General features: G+C 44.0%; 1 protein-coding gene across 3 annotated transcripts; it reads right to left on the bottom strand.

The window, feature by feature from the left end:
• Positions 1 to 26,780, bottom strand: nup37 (nucleoporin 37). 3 transcript variants are annotated; one of them, XM_017715417.2, is made up of 10 exons: positions 26,762 to 26,780; positions 23,879 to 24,064; positions 20,696 to 20,820; positions 20,485 to 20,557; positions 16,352 to 16,446; positions 4,925 to 5,015; positions 2,829 to 3,010; positions 466 to 516; positions 292 to 385; positions 1 to 191 (listed from the first exon to the last, which is right to left on the bottom strand). In XM_017715417.2, exons 2-10 carry the CDS (start codon positions 24,032 to 24,034, stop codon positions 78 to 80), a joined length of 981 nt encoding a protein of 326 aa, XP_017570906.1. In that variant the 5' UTR covers positions 24,035 to 24,064; positions 26,762 to 26,780; the 3' UTR covers positions 1 to 77. The 3 variants fall into 3 exon arrangements, with proteins under 3 accessions (XP_017570906.1, XP_017570904.1, XP_017570905.1); XM_017715415.2 differs by lacking the exon at positions 26,762 to 26,780 and adding an exon at positions 26,472 to 26,602; XM_017715416.2 differs by lacking the exon at positions 26,762 to 26,780 and adding an exon at positions 26,285 to 26,365.
• Positions 26,781 to 27,160: the final 380 nt, after the last annotated feature.

The following is a 27,160-nucleotide window of genomic DNA, read 5'->3' on the forward strand; positions in this document are numbered from 1 at the left end:
GCATATGAAAAAAAGCAGACTTTATTAAAGAAAAAGAGCTACAAAAATAGATACATTCCTCAGAAGGAGATACCAGCTCACATCTCCGTCGTCCAGAAGGAGATTTTTCGGTCTCCGCCAATCGCACACAGAGGGAGGTTCCTGTGCCAGCTAAGACCTGCCCCCACGGAAGACGAGCCAATCATCACAGGCTGCAATGAGATCGTATGAAACGAGGCACGAGTTAGCGCCGAAACTCACCGACAAACACTGACGACGTGCATGTGCACGCAATCTCAACTCCTCACTCACCTGAGGGTGACCGAGGTGATGCACCTGAAACTGACTGTTGACCTTTCCTGGACAGCCAGTAGTGGAGAAAAGATTTTCATTTGCTCTCGACCACCTGAGAGAATAAAAACAGTAACCGTCGTTGATCCTCGCATATCAGGACAGGGCTGAAGGGAACAAAAGAGTTGTGTTTACCTGAAGAGTCGCGCCCTGTCCAAGTGAGCCGGCCTCTTCTCCTGAGGGTAACTAACAGCAAAACAGAACGTTTACTGGACATTCATGCAGACCGCATAGATTTTGGCTTTTTAAAATGATCAAATATAAATAAACACAGTAAAAAAATCGTAAGACTTGTAATTTATATTTAAAACACTTTCTACTATATTTTTATTTTGGGATGTTGCTACTACAGGGAGATTCACTCGAAAGAGGCCCCGAATATTCTGTAATAGCTTGCCTCTAGGATGAAGCAATCTGAAATAAACAATGTGCAATGAGCTCCTCGGTGTATGGAGCTTCGAACAAGCCGGGATGCCCCCGAGTCAGACCGAGGAGGTAGGCACCGGACAGCCGCCGCGACGTCTAACCTCTCTAATGCACCAATAAGGAGCGCCACGTCAAAATGTGTCTGGCAGAAAACGAAGATCACTTCCAGCATCGCATGTATTGCAATCTATTACACACACGTCAAGATATGTAGCGTATTTTTTTGGCTCAGACGCTTCATCCTAACAGACGTGATGCTAAAACAGAAAATTCGGGCCTCTTTCGAGTGAATCTCCCTGCATCCTGTATCATATTTATTTACTCTTACACTTTGGAAGTTATCTATAAAGGTGGAAACTCCGAACGACACCTTCTTAATTTAATTCTACTGATTTAAAAAAAAATGTTTCGGACTGAACACATCGCAAGGTTACCGTAAAACAACGTCTCTGACATTAGGCAGCACATTCATGACCATTACATTTAATAATTCTCTGTGAGGTACGTTGTTGAGTTATTACAGAGTGCCTATGACAAACTCTGACTCGGTACGTTTTTCTAGAATTGAGCGTTTCACTCGTTTACATCATTTAAGGGAAATTAGCTTTTGCAATACCCCTTAACTTGCATTAAAAGTTAAGTTACTCTTTAGCAGACACAACTACCATATGTTCATAAAAAACCCAACATTTCAGATCCCATAAATAAGTTTCATGATCATGATTGTTTAGCTGAAAATTCATCGCCATATGAATAAGTACGCGTTCCTTATGCGCAACTATTAAAAGTAAATGTGGCCAAATTGGCTGACTGGCGCTCTCTCTTCCTAGCGGTCACTACCATGGACTATATACACCAAATCAGGCATAACATTCTGACCACCTCCCTGTTTCTACACTCACTGTCCACTTTATCAGCTCCACTTACTGTATAGCTGCACTCTGTAGTTCTACAGTTACAGACTGTAGTCCATCTGTTTCTCTGATACTCTGTTACCCTGTTCTTCAGTCGTCAGGACCCCGTGGACCCTCACAGAGCAGGTACTATTTGGGTGGTGGATCATTCTCAGCTCTGTATACTAATATCAACTTGCCGCCAACTACAAAATAGTGCAAGGCTTCTACGGTGTCAAAGATGTTTCACTCTGTCGTTGACAACAATGTCATTTTCACAAGGTCTTGTGTGCTGCTTACAAGGTCCATTAGCTGGGACATGGTCATCTAAGCCCATTTGAACTTACAGAATGTAACTGAACATTACTTCTGTCCAGTCCTCAAGCCATGAAATGATTAAAACACTTAACACCAAGGCTACGATCACACAGCAGGTAAAAGTGGCCCAAATCTGATGTCGTCACCAAATCCCATTTTATTCCTTTGGCTTTTAAACGCGACATTGGTCTGAACAGATCAGCTCTTAAACTGACCACATGCGCAAAAGAACAGAGCTTCAAGCTGCTTCACGCGGCTCGTCCAGAGGTAAACAATCACGACTGCCAACGAACCACCGACCGCCAGTGGCTCCCGCAGCTTTCAGCTTCATCTTCGCCAGCATCACACGAGCGATCATAAAGTTCCGATGGCTGCCGGCTGGGCTGATCATCCAGAAGGCGTTCCAGTTATTCAGACACGGTCACTTGTTTGGTTCGCATCCTCGGATTCTTTAAACTTTGCTCTGAGACTTTTCCGTGACGTCGCTCTCATACAGCCACATTCAGTCATTTCTTTCAAAATCTCCTCGAACGTGGAGCAGTTGCGATAAGTGCCTTCTATTTTTTTTTTTTGTACAGAAACAGCCTGAATGTTTGAGTCTCAGCAGCGCAAAACGATGATATCGAGACAGATTGATGTAAAAATCACATGAATTCCAATCTGGCTGAGACTGAGACTCATCTCCGATACATATCAGATTTCAGTACCACCCATGAAAACGTCAGATTAAATGTGTTTTTGCTGTTCACACTGACACCCAGAAGACAAATCGGTGTCACATGAAGAAAAGTGCTGGATCCAGGCCACTTTTCCCTGCTTTGTGAACATGGCCTTAAAGAGCCAATCGAAGGGCGTTCTTACCTAGAGCGAGTGATGTCCCAGATCACCCAGTCACTGCCTACAACGGCGCCCACCTTAATGGTGTTGGTGAGGCACCAATCCGCAGACATCAGTGGCATCTGTCCACTGTCCAGGGACAGAATGGCCTGCTGGGAGACCAGGTCATAGAAACGGATGGTGCCTTTCTTCTCAGCCACCATAAGCTGGAAGAAACCAAGTGCACGTGCTCAGATCTCTTAGCATTTTGGAAAACATGTTATGAAACTGTTATACAAGTTTGTTTATTAGTGCGGGTGTAAAGGCCGCAAATGTATCTCAATTATTGCCTCTTTGGAAATAAGAGGCGGAATGTGCTTCGATCATTCTCTTCGAATTTGAAAAAGTATCCACTTTTCTAACATGAAAGTAGCCTTTTATGTTGATTTAGGGCCAGCACTCCTTCACAAATTCTAATTTTAACCTTCGCTCGTGTTGCAGAAAAGGCTTGTATCATTGCTCAGGAGTAACATTTACTAATAACTTTGTGAGCACCAAGAAAACATCCATCCATTTTCTAAGCCGCACCAAGAAAACATGTCACTCAAAACTTTTAAACACCAAATACTCATCTTTTGACTTTGATTCTGATTCCTCTGCTACCCCTCCCCCCCATATCTTAATTTTAATGCAAAAACCGTGATTAAAAAGTCATATATTACATATATTACAATATATTACACGTGCACTCTGACAACTAAATATGGTATTACATGGGGCTGAATGATTTGGGGGAAATACTGAACTGCAATTTTTCCAACTATTGTGACTGAAATTTAAACTGACATCATTTTTCAGGTTCTGGCCTGATTTTTTGGCCAAGAAGACCAGAATAACCATCTTTTCTGGCCTGAGGCTTGACCCCTGAACATAATGTGCCAAACTTACAGTATACATTTGCATTTATAATCACTCCAGCTGGTTTCCCAATTCAAATAATGTGCAACGAGAAACTGTGACTAAAAAAGTTGAGAAGCTGAAGTCGGTTTTCTGTTCGGATTTTGCCGTTCCACCTTAAACGGTGCAGCAGTTACATTCTGGCACCTTATTTAAGGTGGAATGGGAAAATTCAAACAAGAAGCTGGCGAATGAGGAGCGACTTCGGTCTCGTAAACAGTCGAATGTTGAGAGACGTTTTACAAGAAACTGTTCTACTTTCGAGAAAAGGTTTCCTGCCAGAGATGTGAGAAAAGCAGCTATAGCTGAACTAAAGCTTCAAGCAGAGCAAAATAAGTCCGTGTTTTTGTTTATTTTATATTTTTTATGCTATACTAGGACATCAGCACATACTGAGACGTATTTACAGCCAACATGGTAAAATGGACATAAATGTTGTGGCTCCCAAAGTGGTTTGATTTTTGTTGAAAAGGTCAAAATGGCTCTTCTTAACATTTGGGTTGCGACCCCTGCCCTAACCTTTCTACAGACGTTTTACAGGCTCTATAGCATTAGCTTTAATTTCCCAAATCTTTAAACTTAAAACAACATTTTTGACAATGTAAGCACTTTAAAAAGACGTTTTTTTAAGAGTTATTCAGCAAAGACAGTGGTTCTATTTAGAACCATGAACAACTAAAGACCCATTTGCTTGCTTAAAGGTTCCTTTGCAAGGAAAAATGGTTCTTTAGATTGATGGAGAAGGCGGTGTATACATACAAGGTTCTATACGAGCTATACAAGCTTGACGTCACAACAGCAGCAGAACCTTTTTTGTGCTATACAGTACCCTGTTCAACATGTTCTCCATCAATCTGAAGAACCATGTCACCATGCGAAGAACCTTTTAAGCATGAAATGGTTCTTTGAGTGTTCATGGCTCTATATCGAATGACTGTTTTTACTAAAGAACCATGAAGAATTAAGAACAATCTTTTATGAGTAGAGGCTATAATTTTTTTAAAATGCATCTCTTGGTATCTGAAAATAGGTCAATTGTGATTTTAATACAAAAATGATTTAACACAAAATGATCTTTGAGCCTGATTATTAAATAACACTGATTTTTTTTTTAGATACTCTTGTAAGTCCGTCAGTAATTTGTCAACACTGAATTTCGATATCTAGTTCTAACTGTAACTCACCTTAAAGACCTCCTCTGGGTGCCAGCATACACTGACCCCTGGAGACCACAGTCGAAACGAGACGGTTTCATTGCCGTCCAAGTCCCAAACCCTGCGGGAAGGAAAACCACACAGACTTCAGTTTAACAGGCTAACATTTTCTTTGAAAGATTTAATCCACCACATTGGAAAGCTCACATTGGCCCTTATTCATCAAAGTTGCGTACAAAGGAGCATAGATCTGATCGCCTTTAAGAACGTCCAAACTACTCTGCTGACCCATGAAACTTGTTTAGGATGTAGAAGCAGAGATGCGAATCAGCCTCAGTGCGTGAAATCAAGCGCCGATTGACCAGTAAGTCATTTACATTAAGCAGATGTGTCTGTAGGTAGCCAATAAACTGGGCAATATTCAGTGAACCAATGAACCTCATGAACCAATGATCGTGCCCCTAGGTGGAGCATGAGTGCGCTGTTGACCTTACTGACCCAACTTTCTAGTGTTACAATTATGACCACTGGAAAATTAAAACGTGAAATAAACATCTTCATGTAGAATGATGTGTTTGTGTAGTACAATTATTCTCCTAGAATAATATATTTACTTTTTTTTTTTAAACTGATTTTCTCCCCAATTTAGTCGTCTCCAATTCCACCTGCTACTTAGGACTCCCCAATCACATGATACTACCAACGCTAGGAGGGTGAAGGCAGCACAGGCTTCATCCGAGACCTGTGAAACCAGCCACCGCTTCTTTTCCAACTGCCGCTCACGCAACTTCACGGGGCAGCCGAACACGCCAACCACCAGATCTGTTACGTCAGTCAACAGACGCCTGCACTGACTCGTATCGTGTTGAGTGATTTGGGGAGAAGGGGGGCCATCCTACCCACCCCCAGACAGAGCGAGGCCAATTGTGCTCTTTTGGACTCCCGGCTACGGACAGCTGTAGCATCACCAGGGATCGAACTCGCGATCTCCTGATGACCGAGCCAACGCTTAGACGGTTGCGCCACTCAGAAGCCCTAAAATAATATATTTAAATCCAGTATTATTTTAGTGTATGAGATGCTTCCATAGTGGTGTCGTTTTTTTTTTTTTTGGATGACAGTGATAACAAAAGCACATTATGTCTCTAAATGGAAAATGGAATAGTTTAAGCATTTTTTAAAATAAACATGCACATGAAACAAGTACATCCACTGTACTATTTGTAATATTGTTATTTTCTATTTTTATTTTGGGTATTAAATATGATCAAAATTGTTATACATTAGAATTTTACATTTGCATTTTACAAAAAGGCTGTTAAAGAGCATCAAACCACACATTGTCAATCATGGAATAATCACTATAATACACTACATTTCCAAAAAGTATTCACTCGTCTGGCTTCACACACATATGAACTTGAGTGACGTCCCATTCTTAATCCATAGGGTTTAATGTGATGGCGGCCCACCCTTTGCAGCTATAACAGCTTCCACTCTTCTGGGAAGGCTTTCCACAAGGGTTAGGAATGTTTATGGGAATTTCTGACCGTTCTTCCGGAAGCGCATTTGTGAGGTCAGACACTGATGTTGGACGAGAAGGCCTGGCTCACAGTCTCCACTCTAATTCATCCCAAAGGTGTTCTATGGGGTTGAGGTCAGGACTCAAGTTCTTCCACACCAAACTGGCTCATCCACGTCTTTATGGACCTGCTTTGTTCACTGGTGCACTGTGCAGTCATGTTGGAGCAGGAAGGGGCCGTCCCCAAACTGTTCCCACAAAGATTAAGATTAAGTGACCCTTATTAGTCCCACAATGGGGAAATTTCAACTCCGCATTTAACCCATCCGTGAAGTGAAACACCACATACACACTAGTGAGCACACACACACTAGGGGCAGTGAGCACACTTGCCCGGAGCGGTGAGCAACCCTATCCGCAGCACCCGGGGAGCAGTTGGGCGTCTTGCTCAAGGACACCTCAGTCATGCGCTTCGGCTCTGGGGATCGAACCGGCGACCTTCCGGTCATGAGGCTGGATCCCTTACCTCCAGCCCACGACTGCCCCCAAACAGACGACTTCCCTGACCGGGAATCGAACCCGGGCCGCGGCGGTGAGAGCGTCGAATCCTAGCCACTAGACCAGGGACTGCACAAAGTTGAAATTGTCCAAAATCTCTTGGTGCTGAAGCTTTAAGGGCTCCTTTCACTGGAACTAAGGGGCCAAGCCCAACTCCTGAAAAACAACCCCACACCATGATCCCCCCTCCACCAAACTTTACACTCGGCACAATGAAGTCAGGACACGTCTCCTGGCAACTGCCAAACCCAGACTTGTCTATCGGATTTCCAGACGGAGAAGCATGATTGGTCACTCCAGGTCACTCCATTACGCTTGGTGATGTAAGGCTTGGATGCAGCTGCTCGGCCATGGAAACCCATTCCATGAAGCTCTCTACGCTGTTCTTGAGCTGATCTGAAGGCCACATGAAGTTTGGAGGTCTGTAGTGATTGACTCTGCAGAAAGTTAGTGACCTCTGCGCACTATGCCCCTCAGCATCCGCTGACCGCTCTGTCACTTTACATGGCCGACCACTTCGTGGCTGAGTTGCTGTCGTTCCCAATCGCTTCCACTTTGTTATAATCCCACTGACAGTTGACTGTGGAATATTTAGTAGTGAGGAAATTTCACGACTGGACTTGCTGCACAGGTGGCGTCCGATCACGGTACCACGCTGGAATTCACTGAGCTCCTGAGAGCGACCCATTCTTTCACTAATGTCTGTAGAAGCAGTCTGCAGGCCTAGGGGCTCGGCTTTATACACCTGTGGCCATGGAAGTGACTGGAACACCTGAATTTAATGATTTGGATGGGTGAGTGAAAACTTTTGGAAATACACTGTATGTAATTTAATTCATTTCTGTGGTGTCTATTTTCAATTACTTCAGAATAAAGTCGGTCACACCAGTGACTTCAGCTAAAAGCTTCATATGAAATCATGAGCTAAATGAGAAAATCTCTGATAAGTGATAGAGACAGTGGACTTACTATGTGCAGGTAAAAGAAATTCAAGTTAAGTGCTATTTTTTTGGGGGAAATCCCACCTCCGCATTTAACCCATCCGTGAAGTGAAACACCACATACACACTAGTGAGCAGACACACACACTAGGGGGCAGTGAACACACTTGCCAGAACGGTGGGCAGCCCTATCTGCGGCCCGGGGAGCATTTGGCGGTTAGGTGTCTTGCTCAAGGACACCTCAGTCATGGACTGTCAGCCAAGGGGATCGAACCGGCGACCTTCCGGTCACAGGGCCAGTTCTCTAACCTCCAGCCCACGACTGCCCCAAAAAGTGATGTCAACCGTGTGACTTTTATTTCAAAATAAGAAATTTTTTGTTAGGCAGTAACGCCAGTGACTCGACTCCTGGGGACAACTTTCATTATATATTTTACAATATTTATTTGGCATTTGTTTTAATTTATATATTGTATAGTCATGTATAGATTATTGTAGTTAAAACTGCAAAAAAAAATAAAACATTTTGCTTCAAAATATGGCCTCACGTTGTATACATGACTGTGGAGACAAACACTTCTCAAGTGTAATATATATCTGTAAATGCTAAGGACACAAAATATGACGCTTGTCTAAATGACCACTGTACAGATACACCAAAAATGAAACTGCTGAACTGCAAAACGATCAGATTTGACTGTATGCATCTTTGTTGAATAAAGGCCAATGAATCCAATGAGTCACTTTACATTCCTACAGCAATCTGTGGCCCCCTTCTATAACTTATATTGGGAAATGGAGGTTAATGGGGCATGAGCGCTAAACTCCAGCTTCCAGAAACATGTATTTTTAAACTGCCAAGCTATCAGCCTAAGACAATATATCGTCTTAGCGTCCTCCTAAGTGTATTTATGACATTAAAAATTGACTTGGAAAGAGTGCACGCAGTGGGAGAAGTGATGAGGAAATCTAAAATTCTTTCAGCTTAAAAAAAATCCTTCGGGTAAGCATTTATTTACTATGTGTGCTATCTTAAGACATGAATCACTTTAATGGGAGGGCTGGCAGTTTTAAAACGGACTTCACAAAAACATCACATTCAGAGAAAACGCTCATGAAGCTTAGAAGTTAAACTTCATGAACTCGAAACTACAAAAAGAATCTACACGAACACATGGAGGGTCTGGAGGTCAACTCGTGACTGTGCACACCAAGTGAGCACTGACCAGAAATAAAAGCTAGTTTTGGGTACGGTAGGCATGGTATGACCTCACTGAAGATTTCAAAACAACTAATCGTGCAAGGACAAGAGGTCATGGTCACAGAGGAAGTGGGCCACATGCCAGAGGCAGGAAACAAAAGAAGCCAGAACTGGGATTTTATGCCATCCTTGTCCTTAGGTGTTCTAATTCCATTTCTATTCTGAAACACACAGGAAGCCTGAAAGCAAAAACAAATCAAATGAGATGGAGGCTAAAAAAGGAACTGCGCTGTCAGAAATCAAACACAGGTCCTAATCAAACACAGAATGATACTAATAGGCACCCAATTACGCACTCGAAAAGAAGGGGCCGGGATGTTTGGGTCCAAAAATAGCCGTCCAGAGCTCTGATGCTCCCCACATTGCGGATGCAATGTGCAGAGGTCTGTTCCATCACAGCCCCATTATTGATTTCAAATGCTAACAGAATCTAAAAATATGAGCTGAAAGTAGGAGGTGAGCTTGCAAATAGATTAGCAACTCACCGAGTGATCTGTACATATTGAGGTGGGAGGTAGAGAGCGGGGGGAATCGGTATGAAAGTTCTACAGGAACCAGCAGTGGCCCAATTACCAGGATATCTAAGAGAGCACAATTGGCCTCGCTCTCTGGGTGGGTAGGATGGCCCCCATCTTCCCCCCATCACTCAGCGCAAGCGTCTGTTAACTGGCGTAACAGATCTGGTGGCTGACGCTTTTCTCTGAGCACGTTCGGCTGTCCAATGACGTTGCATGAGCAGCAGTTTAAAAAGATGCAGAGGTCTCGGAGGAAGCCTGTGCTAGCCTTCATCCTCCTAGCACTGGTGGTATCGTGTGATTGGGGAGTCCTAACTAGTGGATGGAATTGGATACAACTAAATTGGGGAGAAAATTGAGGAAAATTCCGAAACCGCTCTACAGGAACTGTTCCCAACGCCCAACATTAAAAGACTCAATGACAAAAATGCAACGTAGAAGCAATGCACAGGGGGATCACAATGATGACAGCGTTCGCCAAAAGGGCATGCCCTTCTTATATGTCATAAATCCTTGCTTCGACTGTTATCCAAAAGAAGAAGGGAACTGTCAGTGCCTCGCAGGCTTCCCTTCCTGGGAAAAGAAGCTTGCTTGCTCTTTAATCTGGCCTCTCGCAAAGCCGCGAAGACAGCCTGGCCACGGTGAGCACAGATACAGTGAGAGGCCTTGCACGCGGATGTAATAAATCACTTGGACAGAGAAGTTGGTTGTTACTGAGAGTAGGATCCTCGGTTTACCACATCAAGAGCCGCCCGAGCGAATACAGCCACAAGTTCCCCGAATGGGATGAGGTTGCTGCAGGGGTTTCTGGGAATCTAGAAAGCACAGCATAGGAGAAATGAAGAAGGGGGGGAAAAAGAAATGACTGCGTGATTGGGAACGATTCTAGGATGCTGACTGATGAGGTCATTGGGAAGACTTTGTGAGAAGAAGCGACGAAGCGCCCCAAAAGACCCCCCTAAATGTGTGAAGTGCTTTCTGGTAGACTCCTATGCGAACACAGATTCACCAAGATGCGCAAGTAGAGGATCGTTGGAGACAACAGTTCTGTGGTTCGGCCCAAACCTCATGCCAGTTACTCGTGCTCGCAAGTTCACAGCTCGGAGGGTTTGCCGGTCTTAAACAGACCCTCGCTTGCAGTGAGTGAGAGTGAGGTTTCAGACCACACAAACAATGGTCACAACCCATATACTCAAACGCCTTTGCCAAGTGGGAGAGACTGATCGCACGCAACACCAAAAACCGCTGGCCAGGACTGCTCGCTGAAGAACCTACGGTGCACTCCAAGCGGGGGCGCAGAAAAAAACAGAAAACAAAGAAAACCATGCTTTGTCAGAAGCTTAAGAGGCAGGGCAGACAAACTAGACGGGGGCAGGTGCTGACACAGCAGCACCGGTGTTGCATAAGGACTAGGTAACTCCTGCCATGGAGGGGTACGTTAAGGGTTGAAAAAGAAAGGGAAGCATTTGATGTTGCGGCAGATCAAGGACAGGAAAAACAAGCACTGCTTCGTCTGTCTTTTCCCACACCTTCAGAAACAGGAAAAGGTAAGCTGAGCTGAGCTGAGCTGAGCGGACGGCCGCTGAGGCAAGAAGAGCTGGATCCAAGGCAGGAAGATGCAAGGGATTGTGGTCATGTTCTGTCCTTCCTGAGTAAAACAAGGTTTTTAATTTGACCAGTTCAAATCAACACTGAACAGATTGTTTTTCATTCAAGGTGATAAAAGGTAAAATTGCCCGGCTGCAAATCTAAACCAGTTTAATCAGGTGCGCCTTCCTCTCCAAGAATGAACTCTGTCAACTCAGCATTTCCCTTGAGTGACCTGCACTTCCGCTTCTCATCTGTAGGTGGCATTGCGAAGCGCTGCATTCCCCAACATAAATAAACCTGCACTAATCTTCAAAAGAATCCCAGCTCAAGGACCACACCCCACCACAAAAGCACACACAGACATCTCAAAGCACCACCGAAGAAAGAAATAACGTGGACTTTCTGAACAGAACCAAAGGGGTTTGCAGGCATCGCAAAGGCAACACGGGATCAGCTGAGCCTGACCACTCCCACTTGTATCAAAAGTGCAGTTTGTGTGGGCTGACTTGAAAGGCATCCCTCTTGTTCTCTTCCACTCTCTTTTTCTCTCTCTCACGCTCTTCCTCCTGCGTCCTATATTTTCTCAACGTGACAGAATTTAAATCTTTCTGCAGATGGAGCACTCCACTGTTTTCTCTGGCCCAACAGGGGAGGGAGGCTAAGAGGCTCATAGCGGATGTTTCCTCTAGCAGGCCTCCTGTAGCCCCTCTGCTCTCTCTCAAGCACACACACACACCCCCACACACACACACCAGTTAAGGTTTGTGTGGCACAAGAAAAGGAGCTCTTCCCGATGCCCTTTGAGGGTTCCCCAAACTGCTGACTTATTCATCACAGTCAGCACTAATTGCAAGTCAAATGCCCTTGATGAGACAGGAGATGTACTATCAAAGTGTGCACTTTGGAGCCTAGCAGAGACTCACACTGCAAGTTAGGCAGGTCTCGTCCAAGCAATCAAAAACTTTCAGCAGAGATCTCGGGCCGTCCAGCTCCTAGCTGGGCCGAAAAGGAGGTGAAGCCTATTAATTCAGAACTACTCGCTCTAAGGCTCTCGCCCCCCAACCGTGACAAAAACCAACACTTCTCTCTTTCATCCCAACCTCCAAGCGAAACCTCCACCAACATCAACAGAGCGGACAGGGGAGGTGCGCGGAGATCCGAGGGCTCGGGTTCAGAGGCTGCGTCTCGAGCTCCGCCCGGGGTGATGAGTGCAGCAAAACATTAGCGTAGCACTACAGGGCCAGGCTAGTGACGGGCTGCACGCTGACAGTGGCGCTGCTCACATGGCGAGAGAGCAAAGGAAAGCGAAGTAGCAGTAGAGACCGGCGTGTCTAGACATAATAAAACCCCGGGAGGGACGTATGCAGTGAACTGAGCTGATTCCGTTCACACACCCACACACCAGTGGCAACACACAGAGAACCGGGCTGCAAAAAAAAAAATTAAAAAAAGGTTTTGATATCGTTATTCATGCAAATTAATCGACTAACAATTGGGATCTAAATGTGAAGCACTAACAATAAAATATTTGTAAAAACTCCACTCAGACCAGCGCAACACACAGTAACACACCACCACCACGTCAGTGTTACTGCAGTGCTGAGAATGCCCCACCACCCAAACAGTACCCGCTCTGTGGGGGTCCATGGGGGTCCTGACTGCTGAAGAACAGGGTAACAGAGTATCAGAGAAACAGATGGACTACAGTCTGTAACTGTAGAACTACAGAGTGCAGCTATACAGTAAGTGGAGTTGATAAAGTGGACAGTGAGCGTAGAAACGAGGAGGCGGTCAGAACGTTACGCCTCATCTGTATAATGACAACATCATAGCTCTGCAGGATGCAGCATCATTTCAGCTCTTTAAGATTTTAAGATGTTAGTTCACTAAATGAGCTGTGTGTGAAGTTTCCAAGCAACTATGTTTACATAATGAACTGTATTTTAATTTAATTAACCAGTTGTTTGTAGTTAGCTGTGACAGGACAAGCTGCCAAATGTCCAGTAGTTGTTATTTTTTAAGTAGTTGCTAAATACGTCTAATTAACAGAAACTGAAATGGCTTAAAATAATACAGGACAAGCTTTCGTGATGTTTTTAGTGATGACAAACTACGACACTTCCTATTCACCAGCTTCTTAACTGAATTTTCCGCTCCATCTTAAATAACTATTATTAATAAATTATTCAAAATATTACATTTTCAAAAAAAAATCAGTGCATAGAATCAGAGCTTTCGGTGAGCTGCCGTGTTTCCTATCACTGTGTAAAAGATGCACGAGGCTTCTTTTATTCCTGGATTATTCATTCAGAACAGTTTGGATCGACAGGCACTTATAACAAGTAATTCCACTGTTTAAGAGTAACACTACACATCTAATGTATTCGTTTTATTTATTTTAAAGTGTGCACTTTCTGCAAAAATGTCATTTGTGAGACAAACTAAACTAAAAATCTATCAATTTTCCGCTTTGTTAGAAAATGAATATCTAATTAATTAAATATCAAATACAAATATTACCACCCATTTGACTGGAAAGAAGACAGTTACAGCCTCATACGACGCCCACCTTCTGAATGTAGCTTATGAAATATGAAAGCCATGAAGAATATGACAAAGTGCATTTTGGAACCTCCGGTGGTCTTAAGGAGTTTAAGAGGTTAAACAAGACAAGCAGATTAAACGGTACAAATAGCCGTTACTATTCATTTACATTTACGGCATTTGGCTGACGCTCTTATCCAGAGCGACTTACAATTTGATCGTTTTACACAGGAAGGTGAAGGCGGTGTTGGGAGTCTTGCCCAAGGACTCTTATTGGTGTAGTGTAGGGTGCTTGCCTTGGTGGGGGATTGAACTCCAGTCTACAGCGTAGAAGGCAGAGGCGTTACCCACCACACTAACCAACCACCATCTTCCACTGTAAGTACTGAACCTCTGAATTTCCTCTGATAAGAAGTCCTCCGTGTTGAGTTTGAGCTCTTTGGCTGCAGTCCGAACTAAATGTGTGTCAGTACATGAAGCTGCAGGTCTACGCAGAGAAGAAATGCTCTTAAGCTTTAACTTCGTTACCACCGTGTGGCGCACTGCTCTGTAATTTTACAGCATCTCTGAAAGGAAAAACTGCAGAGTACTGGCTGGCGGGCTAGTAATAACACACTCGAAAAAAACAGAAGCCCTGGGGCCGGGCTTTTGGACACCCCTGCTGTAAGTAGCTAATTTCATCTATCTACTCACCATTCTGCAGCAACATCACCAGCACGTTTCCTTTTCAGGAGTCCTAAGGTAATGTAGTAATACAGGCAATGTAAAAGCTTTTAAGCCTTGTTTTTACTGCCGCAAGAGCTGCAAGATGAGTGAGTTTCTACTGGGTTGTATTTTCTACACACCCAACATTATTTTTATAAAACCAAAATATGCTGAAATTGTGTATAATATGAATATAAAGTAAGGTTTTATACTGTAGATGCCTTTATCACCTCTTTAATAAGCCTTGCTTTTTTGATTGACTTGGGTAGTGGGTAACACTTGATACTTAATCCGTTTTCAAGCTACGTTCAGCTAAATATCTACTAAATTAACCATAAATCTCTTTAACTGTAAACCTGCTCTAATCCTGACCCTAACTTTAACCTCAACCCAAAATCTAACCCTGGTCCAAATCCTAACCCTAACCCCACCTCTGTTTAGAATCAACTGAGTTTCAACAGATAGCTTGTTAGATAATTTGAACATCCGTAGACAATATATAGGGGGCTACAGTGGACTATCCAAATAAGGTGAGACCTTGTAATGCCCTTCCAGTGTAAAGTGGACAGAGACAAAGTTCTATCACCCAGACCACGTAAATGGGAGAGAGACTCTTCCGAAGCTTCTATAGTTTTGAAATTCGTGAAGCAATTAACATGAAACGGTGTGGTAGACGAGAAGCAGTGGTCACCTGTCATGAAAATCACAAAGATGTGTATCTATACAGGACTGAAATGACCAGACCACCGCTTAGCTGGGTGAAAAACTATAGGTAATTCAACCTGGAATTTTCTCAGGGATGGCAGAAGGCAATAAAATTGTAGGACTTGTAAGAGAGGAAATTAATCCAGGATTCCATGTCAATCTAATCGCGACCAAATCAGGCTACAGACCAGGTTCAGTTGGGGAAGCAGCGGTGTACACCCTGCTTGTGTCAGTAATCTTAAAGGCTGTACACCACTGCTTGTGTCAGTAATCTTAAAGGCTGTACACCACTGCTTGCCCAACTGCAATCTGCGAAATTCTACATACAGAACACTCAGAAGACCTTATCTTCTCATATAACTCAAGAAAATGTTGGAAAGGGAACAGCATATGTTACCGTACAAAGGCCAAAAAGAAACCACTTCAACATTTCTGAGTAACACACACCCAGAAAGTCTGGAGTTGGTTCTTCATTCACAGAACACAGCAAGAGTGCTGATGTACGATCTATTTTAATGACCGATATCACCATAATCCTGGCTCAGCACTCCACACTCCGCTATGCTCTGTGAACGCTGGCTGTGAACAAGTTTCTATAAGAGAAAACTCTCTTTTTGGTCCCCATCCACCTTGAAGCCATTAGGGGTTTTTGATTTCCTGGTTTTGCGGGTTGGGAAAGAGGGGCAGAAAAAGTGCTTGGCCCCCTTGACCACAGCAGCCGGCAGCTCTGCGGCGTCCAGGTGTGTCGGTTACACGTCTCTGACGTAAAAGGGAAGCCCTGAGACTCCTGGAGCGCTCGCTTAGGTTACCTCGCACTAGCGGGAAACCACAGTTACCTCAGGAGCTGACTGATTCGGCCCCGGCCGAGGCACTCGTTAACCGTCGCCGAGGAAAGGAAAAAGGCCTCAGTCACTGATTGGATTTCCACGTTTAATCAATTACTGAGGGAAACGGGGGCCGGCGGGCGGTTCGCACTTACACAGAGCAGCGGCAGGGCGTGTTGTGCTTAGGGTCGGGTTTCGCGTTGGAAACCGTGGTCAGGACTTTCTGCACCATTAACATAGAACAGAACACAATCAGGCGCACAGGCGCACACATGCACAGGCTTTGACTGACCTGCAAGTGTGATCATCACTGACCGATGCTATTTGCTTTCCTTCCGTGGGCTCAAACACTACATGATTGATGTAACTGGTGTGTCCTTCCATCACCTAGGCAACAAAGGAAACATGAAAATCACACACATATGTACGGTTGCCCTGAAAGAGCACTTCCAAGCCCTTATTTACTACTGTGGACAAACTGGCATTGACGAGAGAGCACGTACAGACATATGGAGAAGTTTGGACGTCTTACTGATTCTATAAGTGAACGCAAGTTAACACATCATCTGTGGAGAGCAAACATAAATACGGCATTTTGTTTTTTTATGGCAATTAATTTAATAGGAAAAGCTATAAAAGATCAAATAAGCCAAAACTTTTGCAAAGACCACATTTTACATCATCTTTTATTTTTTAAATTCAGCAAATAAACAGGAAATTTGCATTCAATTGTGCAGAAGTGTCATCAACATTAACACAAAAGTATTGGGGGGAAATTTTTCAAATGTTAGAAAACAAACTCCAGTCAAAGCACTGTTTTCAACATAGATACATGTAACACCATTAAGCTACCTCTGGGATTGTCTTAAAGTTAGGTCAGTTTTTAAGATATTTAGTCTACTAGGATGTTTGTGTGATACTGGTTTAATATCTGGAGGTAACGGATAAGATCATGAGGTTAGGAACTGTTGTACTGTAATAGCTACTGTCCCAACAGTGAAGAGGAGATTCAATAGTTAGTAGGTTTCTGTAATATAGCCTCTAACCTACAAAATTAATGAATCATCAAGTTTAAGCTTTTTCTACGGATTTTGTTAACCTTTGAAAATGAGTCACATCAGAGAAAACTGACCTCACTACAACTACAGCGGAATATGTCTAAATAGGTGGCAGCACAAGTGAGTCCACCTCACAGTGAATGTCCAAATTGTGCTCAGTGTCGATATTTAGTGTGACCACCATTATTATCTAGCACCGCCTGAACCCTCTTGGGCATGGAATTCACCAGAGCTGCACAGGCTGCTACTGGAATCCTCTTCCACTCCTCCACGATGACATCACGGAGCTGGTGGATGTTAGACGCCTTGCCCTGCTCCTCCTTCTGCTTGAGGAGGCCCCACAGATGCTCAACTGGGTTTAGGTCTGGAGACGTACTGGGCCAGTCCATCACCTTCACCTTCAGCAAGGCAGTTGTCATCTTGGAGGTGTGTTTTGGGTCGTTATCAAGTTGGAAAACTGCCTTGTGGCGCAGTTTCTGAAGGGAGGGGATCATGATCTGCTTCAGAAGGTCATGGTACATGTTGGAATTCATGTTTCCCTCAATGAACTGCAGCTCCCCAGTGCCGGCAGCACTCATGCAGCTCCAGACCATGATGCTACCACCACCATGCTTGACTGTAGGCAAGATAAAGTTGTCTTGGTACTCCTCACCAGGGCACCACAACGTGTGCCGGACACCATCTGAGCCAAACAAGTTTATCTTGGTCTCATCAGACCACAGGACATTCCAGTAATCCATGTTCTTGGACTGCTTGCCCTCGGCAAACTGTTTCCAGGCTTTCTTGTGCATCAGCTTCAGAAAAGGCTTCCTTCTGGGACGACGGCCATGCAGACTGAGTTGATGCATTGTGCGGCGTATGGTCTGAGCACTGACAGGCTGACCTCCCACTTCTTCAACCTCTGCAGCAATGCTGGCAGCACTCATACATCTATTTTTTGAGGCCAACCTCTGGATATGATGCTGAACACGTGGACTCAACTTCTTTGGTTGACCCCGGCGAGGCCTGTTCCGAGTGGAACCTGTCCTGGAAAACCACTGTAAGACCTTGGCCACCGGGTTACAGCTCAGTTTCAGGATATTAGCCGTCTTTGTATAGCCCAGGCCGTCTTTCTGGAGAGCAGCACTTCTATTTCTCACATCCTCAGAGATTCTTTGCCATGAGGTGCCATGTTGAATATCCAGTGGCCAGTGTGAGCGAATTGTACCCAAAACACCAAATTTAACAGCCCTGCTCCCCATTCACTCCTGTGGTGAGTGAAGGTGCTATTTGGGTGGTGGATCATTCTCAGCACTGCAGTAACACTGACGTGCTAGTGGTGTGGTAGTGTGGGTTGTGCTGGTACAAGTGGATCAGACACAGCAGTGCTGCTGGAGTTTTTACATACTGTGTCCAGTCACTGTCCACTCTATTAGACATACACGCACTGTTGGTCCACCATGTAAATGTAAAGTCAGAGACGACAGCTCATCTGCTGCTGCACGGTTTGTGTTGGTCATCCTCTAGTAATATTCCAATATTACTGTGCAACCTAAATAACAAGCACAAAATACAAATGGGGGGATAACGCCATTGGATTTTTTTGGCTTAAATAATGTGAACAGGGTGTGAACAACTGTTTTGGCTTTTCACCGATTTTGAGAAAGATAAGGTTATTAGAAAGCATTTGTGAACCATCTGAAATAATCTAAAAAAAATGGGATCCCAGCTTCAAGTCAGAATAAACAACGACATTAATTTTGTCCGTTTCAATCGTTCTGCAGTTGATGTACTTCTGCGTGTTGGATTGTCATGTTGAATGACCCAACTTGAGGGATACAACTTGAGGAGGGAGTTGGTCCTACAGTGGTTGCAAGCCGTCCAGGCCCTGAGGCAGCAAAGAAGCCCCACGCCATTACGCTCCTTGCACCATGCTCCACAGCTGGGATGAGGTGTTGGCGTTGGTATGCAGTGTTCTGTTTTCTCCATGCTGTAGATGTACTGGAAAGTACAAGTTTTCTCTCATCTGTCCTCAGTTCCAGTTGTGTAGGACACCCACTTGGTGTTTAGCAATCTTGAAACGCTTTCTGTTGGACAGTAGTGGTTTCTTCTGTTGTAACCTCTCATGAACATGAGTCTTAAGGCAGGTTTTCTTTCTACTTAAGTCAGCACACCTGATTCCACTCATTTATTCAATTAGTCTCAGTCTTCAAACAATCAGGTGCGCTGCTACTTGGTTGGAAGAAGAACCTGCGGGCTCTGTGGAGGAGACTGGACACCCCTGTGGTGGACTCATGAATGCATGAACGAAGTAAAACAATATCCCTAGCAGTCTGTATTGGGTTCTTTGTTCCTTGTTGGATGATTCTATCGAAGGCCCCTTGCACTGACCTTTGTTGGACATTAATTTCTAGAAGGAGTAGCAGTGATGTTGAGTTCCTTCCATATCTAACCCATCAGCCTGACGGTGGACAGACAGAAGACCAAGGCCCAATCTCATTTCTTCTTTTTACCCCATCCCCTTGCTTTCGAGTGTCATGGTAACCCCTTGGAACCGAGTTACAAGCGGTACTGGTTGAAATCTTGCCCTACGAAATCATTTCTTCTTTAACAGCTACTGGCACTGCTCTGTGGGCGACCCTGCCCGTCTGCAGTGACAGCAGAGGAGGGTGAATTTCAGCTCCTCACTGCTGGGCTTTAGTTACATTTAGGGATCATACGCCTTCAAAGAGGGGGGCAATTATTTATTATTACCCCCCTGATTCTTCAGTGATGTGAAGCTGAAGTCAGAGATTCACCAGATTCTTGTTCGAATTTTTCTTCTTGTTTTTTCCGTTCCACCTTAAATGGTGCAGCAGTTACATTCTGGCACCTCAGGCATCAGAACTGCTGGACTATTTAAGGTGGAATGGGAAAGTTAGCTGGTTAGCTACCGAGACATTAGCATGCTATTAGCGATTTTCCATGCTTGTTATGAGGAAAAAGACCAAAATACACTGAAGCGACCTTAAACGAAGATAAAACAGTGATTATCGGAATTTATTAACAGAGTAAACTCTCACATTTGCGGATTTCTTTGGTCTCTATCACAGCCAGCTTGCTGGTTTTGCTTTTTCTCTCTTAACACTCCGTTTGCCTCTGAAAAACCCTGTTTGGAGGCCACGTAGCCCTAACACTTCGCCCTACCCCTCTATCTCAACAAAAATTGGGACACCCTACCCCCTAGACGTGAACGTGCAAAGAAGAGGGCTTAAGGGCTCAGTGGTAGGGGTGAGGGGTGAAATGGGATTGTGCCCAAGTGTTTAGAAATACCCCTGTAACCAGTTCTGGTCTAATGGTCTGGTCTAAAGGTCTGGTCTAAATGATATGAAAACTGCAAATGCGCTACCTTAACTTCATGTCGGTTCTGAAGATCTGACGTAAACAGCTTTAGCTTTCTGTCAGCTGCAGCAGTGCAAAACCTGGAGCAGAAAGGAAAACAATAATCAGCACATCTGCTAGATCTAAACAGATAATGAACATATGCGCTGTAAGTTCATGAAGACCATGGCACTAACCAATACATAAACAGGCCCATTGACCAAAAATGTCATCCCCACCTAATAATCTGGGGCAGTTTGTCCAGTCTGGACTCTGGACTCCATGCAAGAGCATCAACACGAACGCCATGCACAAAGACACGTAGAGTGTTGAATTCGACCCCTTCTATGTCCGTATTTTCCTCCTGCAGAGACAAACAGTTACTCGCTGACTCAGACACAAAGGGCCTGTTTACACCTTGCACTATAAAGTGTTTATACTGATCGGATCATGCCCAGATCATTTACTTGACCACATGGTAATCCAGGATGCATTGAGAGCTGGTCAAAGACGAATCTTGACCACATTTAACATTTAATTGCTGCAAACTGAATTCTTTATCCATACTCAGTAATGAATTACTCACCGGCCACTTTATTAGGTACACCTTGCTAGTAAAAGGCTGGACCCCCTTTTGCCTTCAGAACTGCTTTAATTCTTCGTGGCACACTTTCAACAAGGTGTTGGAAACGTTCCTCAGAGATTCTGGTCGGTTATTTGAGTTCCTGTTGTCTTTCTATCATCTGGAACCAGTCTGCCCATTCTCCTCTGACCTCTCACACCAACAAGGCATTTTCGTCCACACAACTGACCGCTCACTGGATATTTCCTCTTTCTCGGACCGTTCTCTGTAAACCCTAGAGATGGTTTTGTGTGAAAATCCCAGCAGATCAGCAGTTTCTGAAATACTCAGACCAGCCCGTCTGGCACCAACAACCACGCCACGTTCAAAGCCCCTTAAATCCCCTTTCTTCCCCGTTCTGATGCTCGGTCTGCACTTCAGCAAGTTGTCTTGACCACCTCTACAGGCCTAAATGCACTGAGCTCTGGCCGTGTGATTGGCTGATTAGCTATTTGTGTTAACTGCATAACAGCCGACTTGCAGGTGAGAGAATAAACAACAAAATGAAATACGGAAGGTCAAGCTTGTCCATTCATATTGTAACAAAGAAAAAAGTGTAAATCGGAAACGTGTTGAGGATGAAAGGTACAACTGTGTCTCATTTAATCACAAAGGGGACTCATTTTAAAACAGTGACTGGTAAAAGTGAAAATGTATCCAGATTCAATCCATACATGCCAATAGCCACATTTACATGCAGCATAATAAGACGCTAATAATCCGACTAATAGCTCAATCGGAAGAGAACACGTCCATGTACACTCCTGAATAGGAATAGACTAGTCAGATTGACGCCGTTCTGATTGATCGAGGTGGGTAACCCTGTAAATAATCCGTTAAATAGAAGAATGTCCGTGAAAATGCCTGTATCCGATTACATTTCCTATCGGAAATAGGTACTTAGGTACGTTCTGATCAAATACGTCGCATCATAGTGAAAGTTTATACCGTGCAACACGAGGAGGAGAAACTGGTCTGCAGAGGAGACGAGGTTTATGCTCCGATCTTCAAAAGACGGCGGTGGGACGGACGTCCAGCTTATGCATCTCAGAACACGACGTCTTCCTTTCGCCGCTTCCTCGATACATGTGAAGCACATTTTTCTGCCATAATCTTTCAAGCAATTAAAAACACAAGTGCGCCGTCTGAAAACTCGTCTCAGTCTGACTGGACTCACGTGATGCTCGTTGTCATGGTAACATCTACACTAAGTGGTTCTCTACACATGCGCGCCGTTTTTGGATCAGATTACTTGTAATGAGCATATAAACAGAGATTTTCCATCAGATTGTTGAGAGGAGCGAGCATAAACACCTCAGTCTTAATCTATAAATCAGGCTGTATTCAATCAGATTGGCAAAAATCTTTGCATGTAAACTCAGCCAATGCAAGGTGTAAACAGGCTCAACGACAAAATACCTTTTTATGATGTATAAGCCCTCTGTGGTGTGCTGCAACCCTTACAGTGACCACTCTATTCAAGATACAGACTAAAAAAATCAGCAAAAGATTGACTGTCGTGTCGACTGCAACTAGGGATGCACTGATCAAGCATTTTCTCTTCTGATTCACACATCTAAACCCAGGGTATAGAGCACTGATTAGACACCAGTACTCTGTTAAAAGTACTCGTGTTTTGAAATAGCAAACTGCAAAAGCATAAATATACTGTAGAGGCTAAAGTGTGGTGGTTGGATAGTGTAGTGGGTAACACCTCTTCCTTCTACACTGTAGACTGGGGACTGTAGACCCTACACTATACCAATAGGAGTCCTTGGGCAAGACTCCTAACGGCACCTTGGCCTACCGGTGTAAAAATGATCAAGTTGTAAGTGGCTTTTGATAAGAGCGTCTGCCAAAATGCTATAAAATGTAAAAAAAAAAGTACCACAGTGGAAATATAAGACTTTGTCCTTGATATTGATGTTGCCCAATGAGGGTTATAAAATAAAATGACTACAGTTCTAAGAAACAGAATGGAATGCAGACTGGTCAAAGCTGATCAATAGTCAATCTATTTAGTAGAGTCAGGATTGGTGCCACTACCAATGCAGTATACTAGATCAGTGCATCAGTAACTGTAACTACAGGGGGGATTCAAAAAGATTAATCCGATTTCATAGCGGCACAATTTTACAACCGTGAGGCCCCGAGGAACCAATCACAATCCAATTGTAAGAGGGGGACATAGAGTTTCTGACTGTCAGTGGAAGACGGCCCCCCTCAGTCTGAGAGGAGATGAGACCCCTGAGCAGAAAGCGTTCTGCGTTCTCCACGTCAATCAGAGTGAATCCGTCATAACTGTGCTGTGTGATTTTCATCAGCAGTGAAGCTCCAGCAGCTCAGAGCGTTCGGCGCTGGTTCCACAGCACTGGATGATCTCCGAAATCCCACTGAAAGAGCCGGGAGCGCAGCGACGCCCGACACGCTCAGTCCAGTCTGGGATGAGTTTGACTGTGGTGTTGATGTCGTTCGTACAGCTGGAGGAGGTTCAGACTGAGACCTTGTAGAATTACATAATCAACTTTATGCTCATTTACACCGTTTACAGCTCACTGCACTGATCTGGAATGACTTAGAAGTGAAATCAATCAGTTTGAAATCGGATGAATCTTCTTGAATCCCCCTTCTTGAATATTACAATCAGATATTAAATTACATAGCATAGCATGGCTCAAAAAAAAAGCCTTGAGTGAGATTTCCTGCTATTTTTCCACCAGTCTGACATAAAGAACAGCACTTTTTATGTGTGCGTGTGTGTGTGTGTGTGTGTGTGCGCACATATCAACACTGGACTCACCTTAAAACGACAAGTGCCCACCACTACGTACTGGTTTCCCCCATAAGCCAGAAGAGAAGCTGCGGAGCCACAGTCATAGGGGCTGAACTCCACTACATGGACGTAGTCCTCACAGGGCATCGTGTAGGTGGCAGAGCGGCTTGCATCCTCCTGCATTTTGCGACGACACTAGTGTCACTTTCCCACCTGCATTATGACAAAGAAAAGAGAAGAATGATGGAAAGAAAATGGACAAAAACACAATGGAAAAAAATAAACCTTCAGGCTTATTACCTGAACTTTATACCGTTTAGTGATTCAATTTGTATCTTAAATTTGATTTATATATATATATATATATATATATATATATATATATATATATATATATATATTTTATTACACACAATAGTTAGTTACATATACAATATACACAACACACATTGGAGTGTCTCAGATTCTAGTGAGACAACCATAAGAAACCTTCTGTAGAAGAATGGGGAGGTACCACTGAGAAGGGCAAGGATCCAAAAGAGGAATCTATACATGTTAAATAACGGCGTGTGTGTGTAAACTGGGGTCTCCTGAGAATAAACACATAACCTATAGCATGTGTGACTAATTAATCAGAATCAGAATCAGAATCAAGCTTTAATGGCCAGGTCTGCTGCGCATACAAGGAATTTGGTTTTGGTTACAGGAGCTCACAGAGCGCAGCATCAGACAGACGTTCACATGTAGAGAATAATAAATATAAAATATAACAAAATAAAATGAAACATGCATTCCTACCATCACTCACTCAAACACACACACACACACACACATAACAATAGACGTTCCAGAGCAGGGTTGTCCGATCTCAGCCGCAGTTGGGTTTTCACTTCATAAAGCAGGAGGTCACCTGATGAAATGTTTGAATACTAAGACCAACTGATTAAACAAGTAGAATCAGGTGCGCTTCAGCTTGTGTGGAGTGAAAAACCTGCAGTACGGATAAGACTGGACAGCCCTGTTCCAAAGGGATGTGACGATATCCTAAATGATAGACTTCACCTTATTTTAAATCATCATTACTTTAAGCTGCTTAAACCCCTGAAGAAATAACTCCTTGTGCACTAGAGTCCTGAATCAAAGGGGAATTCTGATGATTTTCCCCAATCAGTGTAATTCAGTCAATGAGACGCAAAGTCATTCCGAGTGGTTTGGTCTGAAATGGTTCATTCTAGAGAAACTTACCAACTCTGGTTTTGTTTAGAAACCAGAATTAGAATTAAAATAGAATCCACAACCATTTGTCTCTGTGTTTGCACACTGTGGAATTAGACCTCTGCATTTAACCCATCCGTGCAGTGAAACACCCACACACATGCACACTACGGCACCCGGGGGGTTAGGTGTCTTGCTCAAGGGCACTTCAGTCATGGACTGTCAGCCAAGGGGATCAAACCAGCAACCTTCCGGTCACAGGGCTGGTTCCCTGACCTCCAGCCCCACGACTGCCCCCGTAGAATGGCTACAATACAAATATAACCAGAGAGAGAGAGGAAATTTAGCAGCCAGTATCAGTCACACAACACAGGACAGTAATAATAATAAGGGTGAAAACAATATATCAGGAAGAATAAATATTAAAAATCCCATCTACAGGCATATATACAACTACAAAAATCTGCAATAAGATCTACAAGCTGAGATGAAAAAGCCAGTGCAATACTGACTGTACACGGAGGCACAGGTGACGGCATATGATGACAATACTAAGTTTAAGCGATACTTTTTTAATCCCACCTCTGTATTTAACCCATCCGTGAAGTGAAACACCACATACACACAAGTGAATACACACACACACTAGGGGGGCAGTGAGCACACTTGCCCGGAGCGGTGGGCAGCCCTATCCACGGCGCCCGGGGAGCAGTTAGGGGTTAGGTGTCTTGCTCAAGGACACCTCAGTCATGGACTGTCGGTGCTGGGGATTGAACCGGTCACAGGGCCAGCTCCCTAACCTCCAGCCCACGACTGCCCCCAATACTATAGTCACTATCCAAAACCACCAGTGAACCTACAAGCATCTTCCCAGTATTTATACGTGATGATGATGGTGGTAAAATAGTGATGAACCTGGAAAAAATATATTTTCTTATGCGACTACTCTGCCTTACAACACCCAAGGCCAAACTCTCGTCGCAAAACTACAGTAAAACAATGTCTCAGACATCAAGCAGCATGTTATTTCCACAAGGCAGTATTTAGAGGTGGACGTCTGGTTCCCATCACCGCCACTGTGAGCAGAGGATTTCACACCAAACCGCTCCGAACGGCTCTGCTTAAGCATTTAAGTTGTGGAATTTTTTGGAAAAATCAGTGGAGTTTGTCTTCAAGCAGATGAAAAACTATAGGGAAACAATTTAAACGAGTCAGTACCGCTGAGTAAATCTGTAGATAAATGGCAAAAAAAAATGACAGAACTGGCTTTTTTACTGGCGCCTCTGCGGAGCACGCCGGGTTAGCATTAGCATTAGCTATGGGTGCATTTGTGCTTAATTTAGCCCGAGACCGCGAATTTAACCCGGATTAACCGCGAAATAAACCAGATGATAAACTAACATACGTTAATCTGATATTGTCGTCGCTGATTTAAATGAACAATGGATACAATTTGCGTTAAATCCACCGCAGCGTCCACACCCGTTCAAACTGTTGTATTGTTTACATCCGGGTTGTTGTACAATTTTCCCGCTTGTAAGTGGCGGATAGGGTTCCTACGCATTTCCGCTGATCTACACATCAAGGCGTGCTCTATTGAGTGTTGCGCATGATGTGTAGATCGCGGACAATGCCTACGCTGATCAGACATAACATTATGACCTACTCATTGTCCACTTTATCAGCTCCACTTACTGTATAGCTGCACTCTGTAGTTCTACAGTTACAGACTGTAGTCCATCTGTTTCTCTGATACTCTGTTACCCTGTTCTTCAGTGGTCAGGACCTCCATGGACCCTCACAGAGCAGGTACTATTTGGGTGGTGGATCATCTTCAGCACTGCAGTAACACTGATGGAATGGTGGTGTGTTAGTGTGTGTTGTGCTGGTGCGAGTGGATCAGACACAGAAGCGTTGCTGGAGTTTTTAAACACTGTGTCCACTCACTGTCCACTTTATTAGACACTCCTACCCTGTCAATCCACCTAGTAGATGTAAAGTCAGAGACGACAGCTCATCTGCTGCACAGTTTGTGTTGGTCATCCTCTAGTCCTTCATCAGTGGTCACAGGACGCTGCCCACAGGACGCTGTTG

This window comes from Pygocentrus nattereri, chromosome 1 (assembly GCF_015220715.1).
Source record: "Pygocentrus nattereri isolate fPygNat1 chromosome 1, fPygNat1.pri, whole genome shotgun sequence".
Classification (NCBI taxonomy): domain Eukaryota; kingdom Metazoa; phylum Chordata; class Actinopteri; order Characiformes; family Serrasalmidae; genus Pygocentrus; species Pygocentrus nattereri.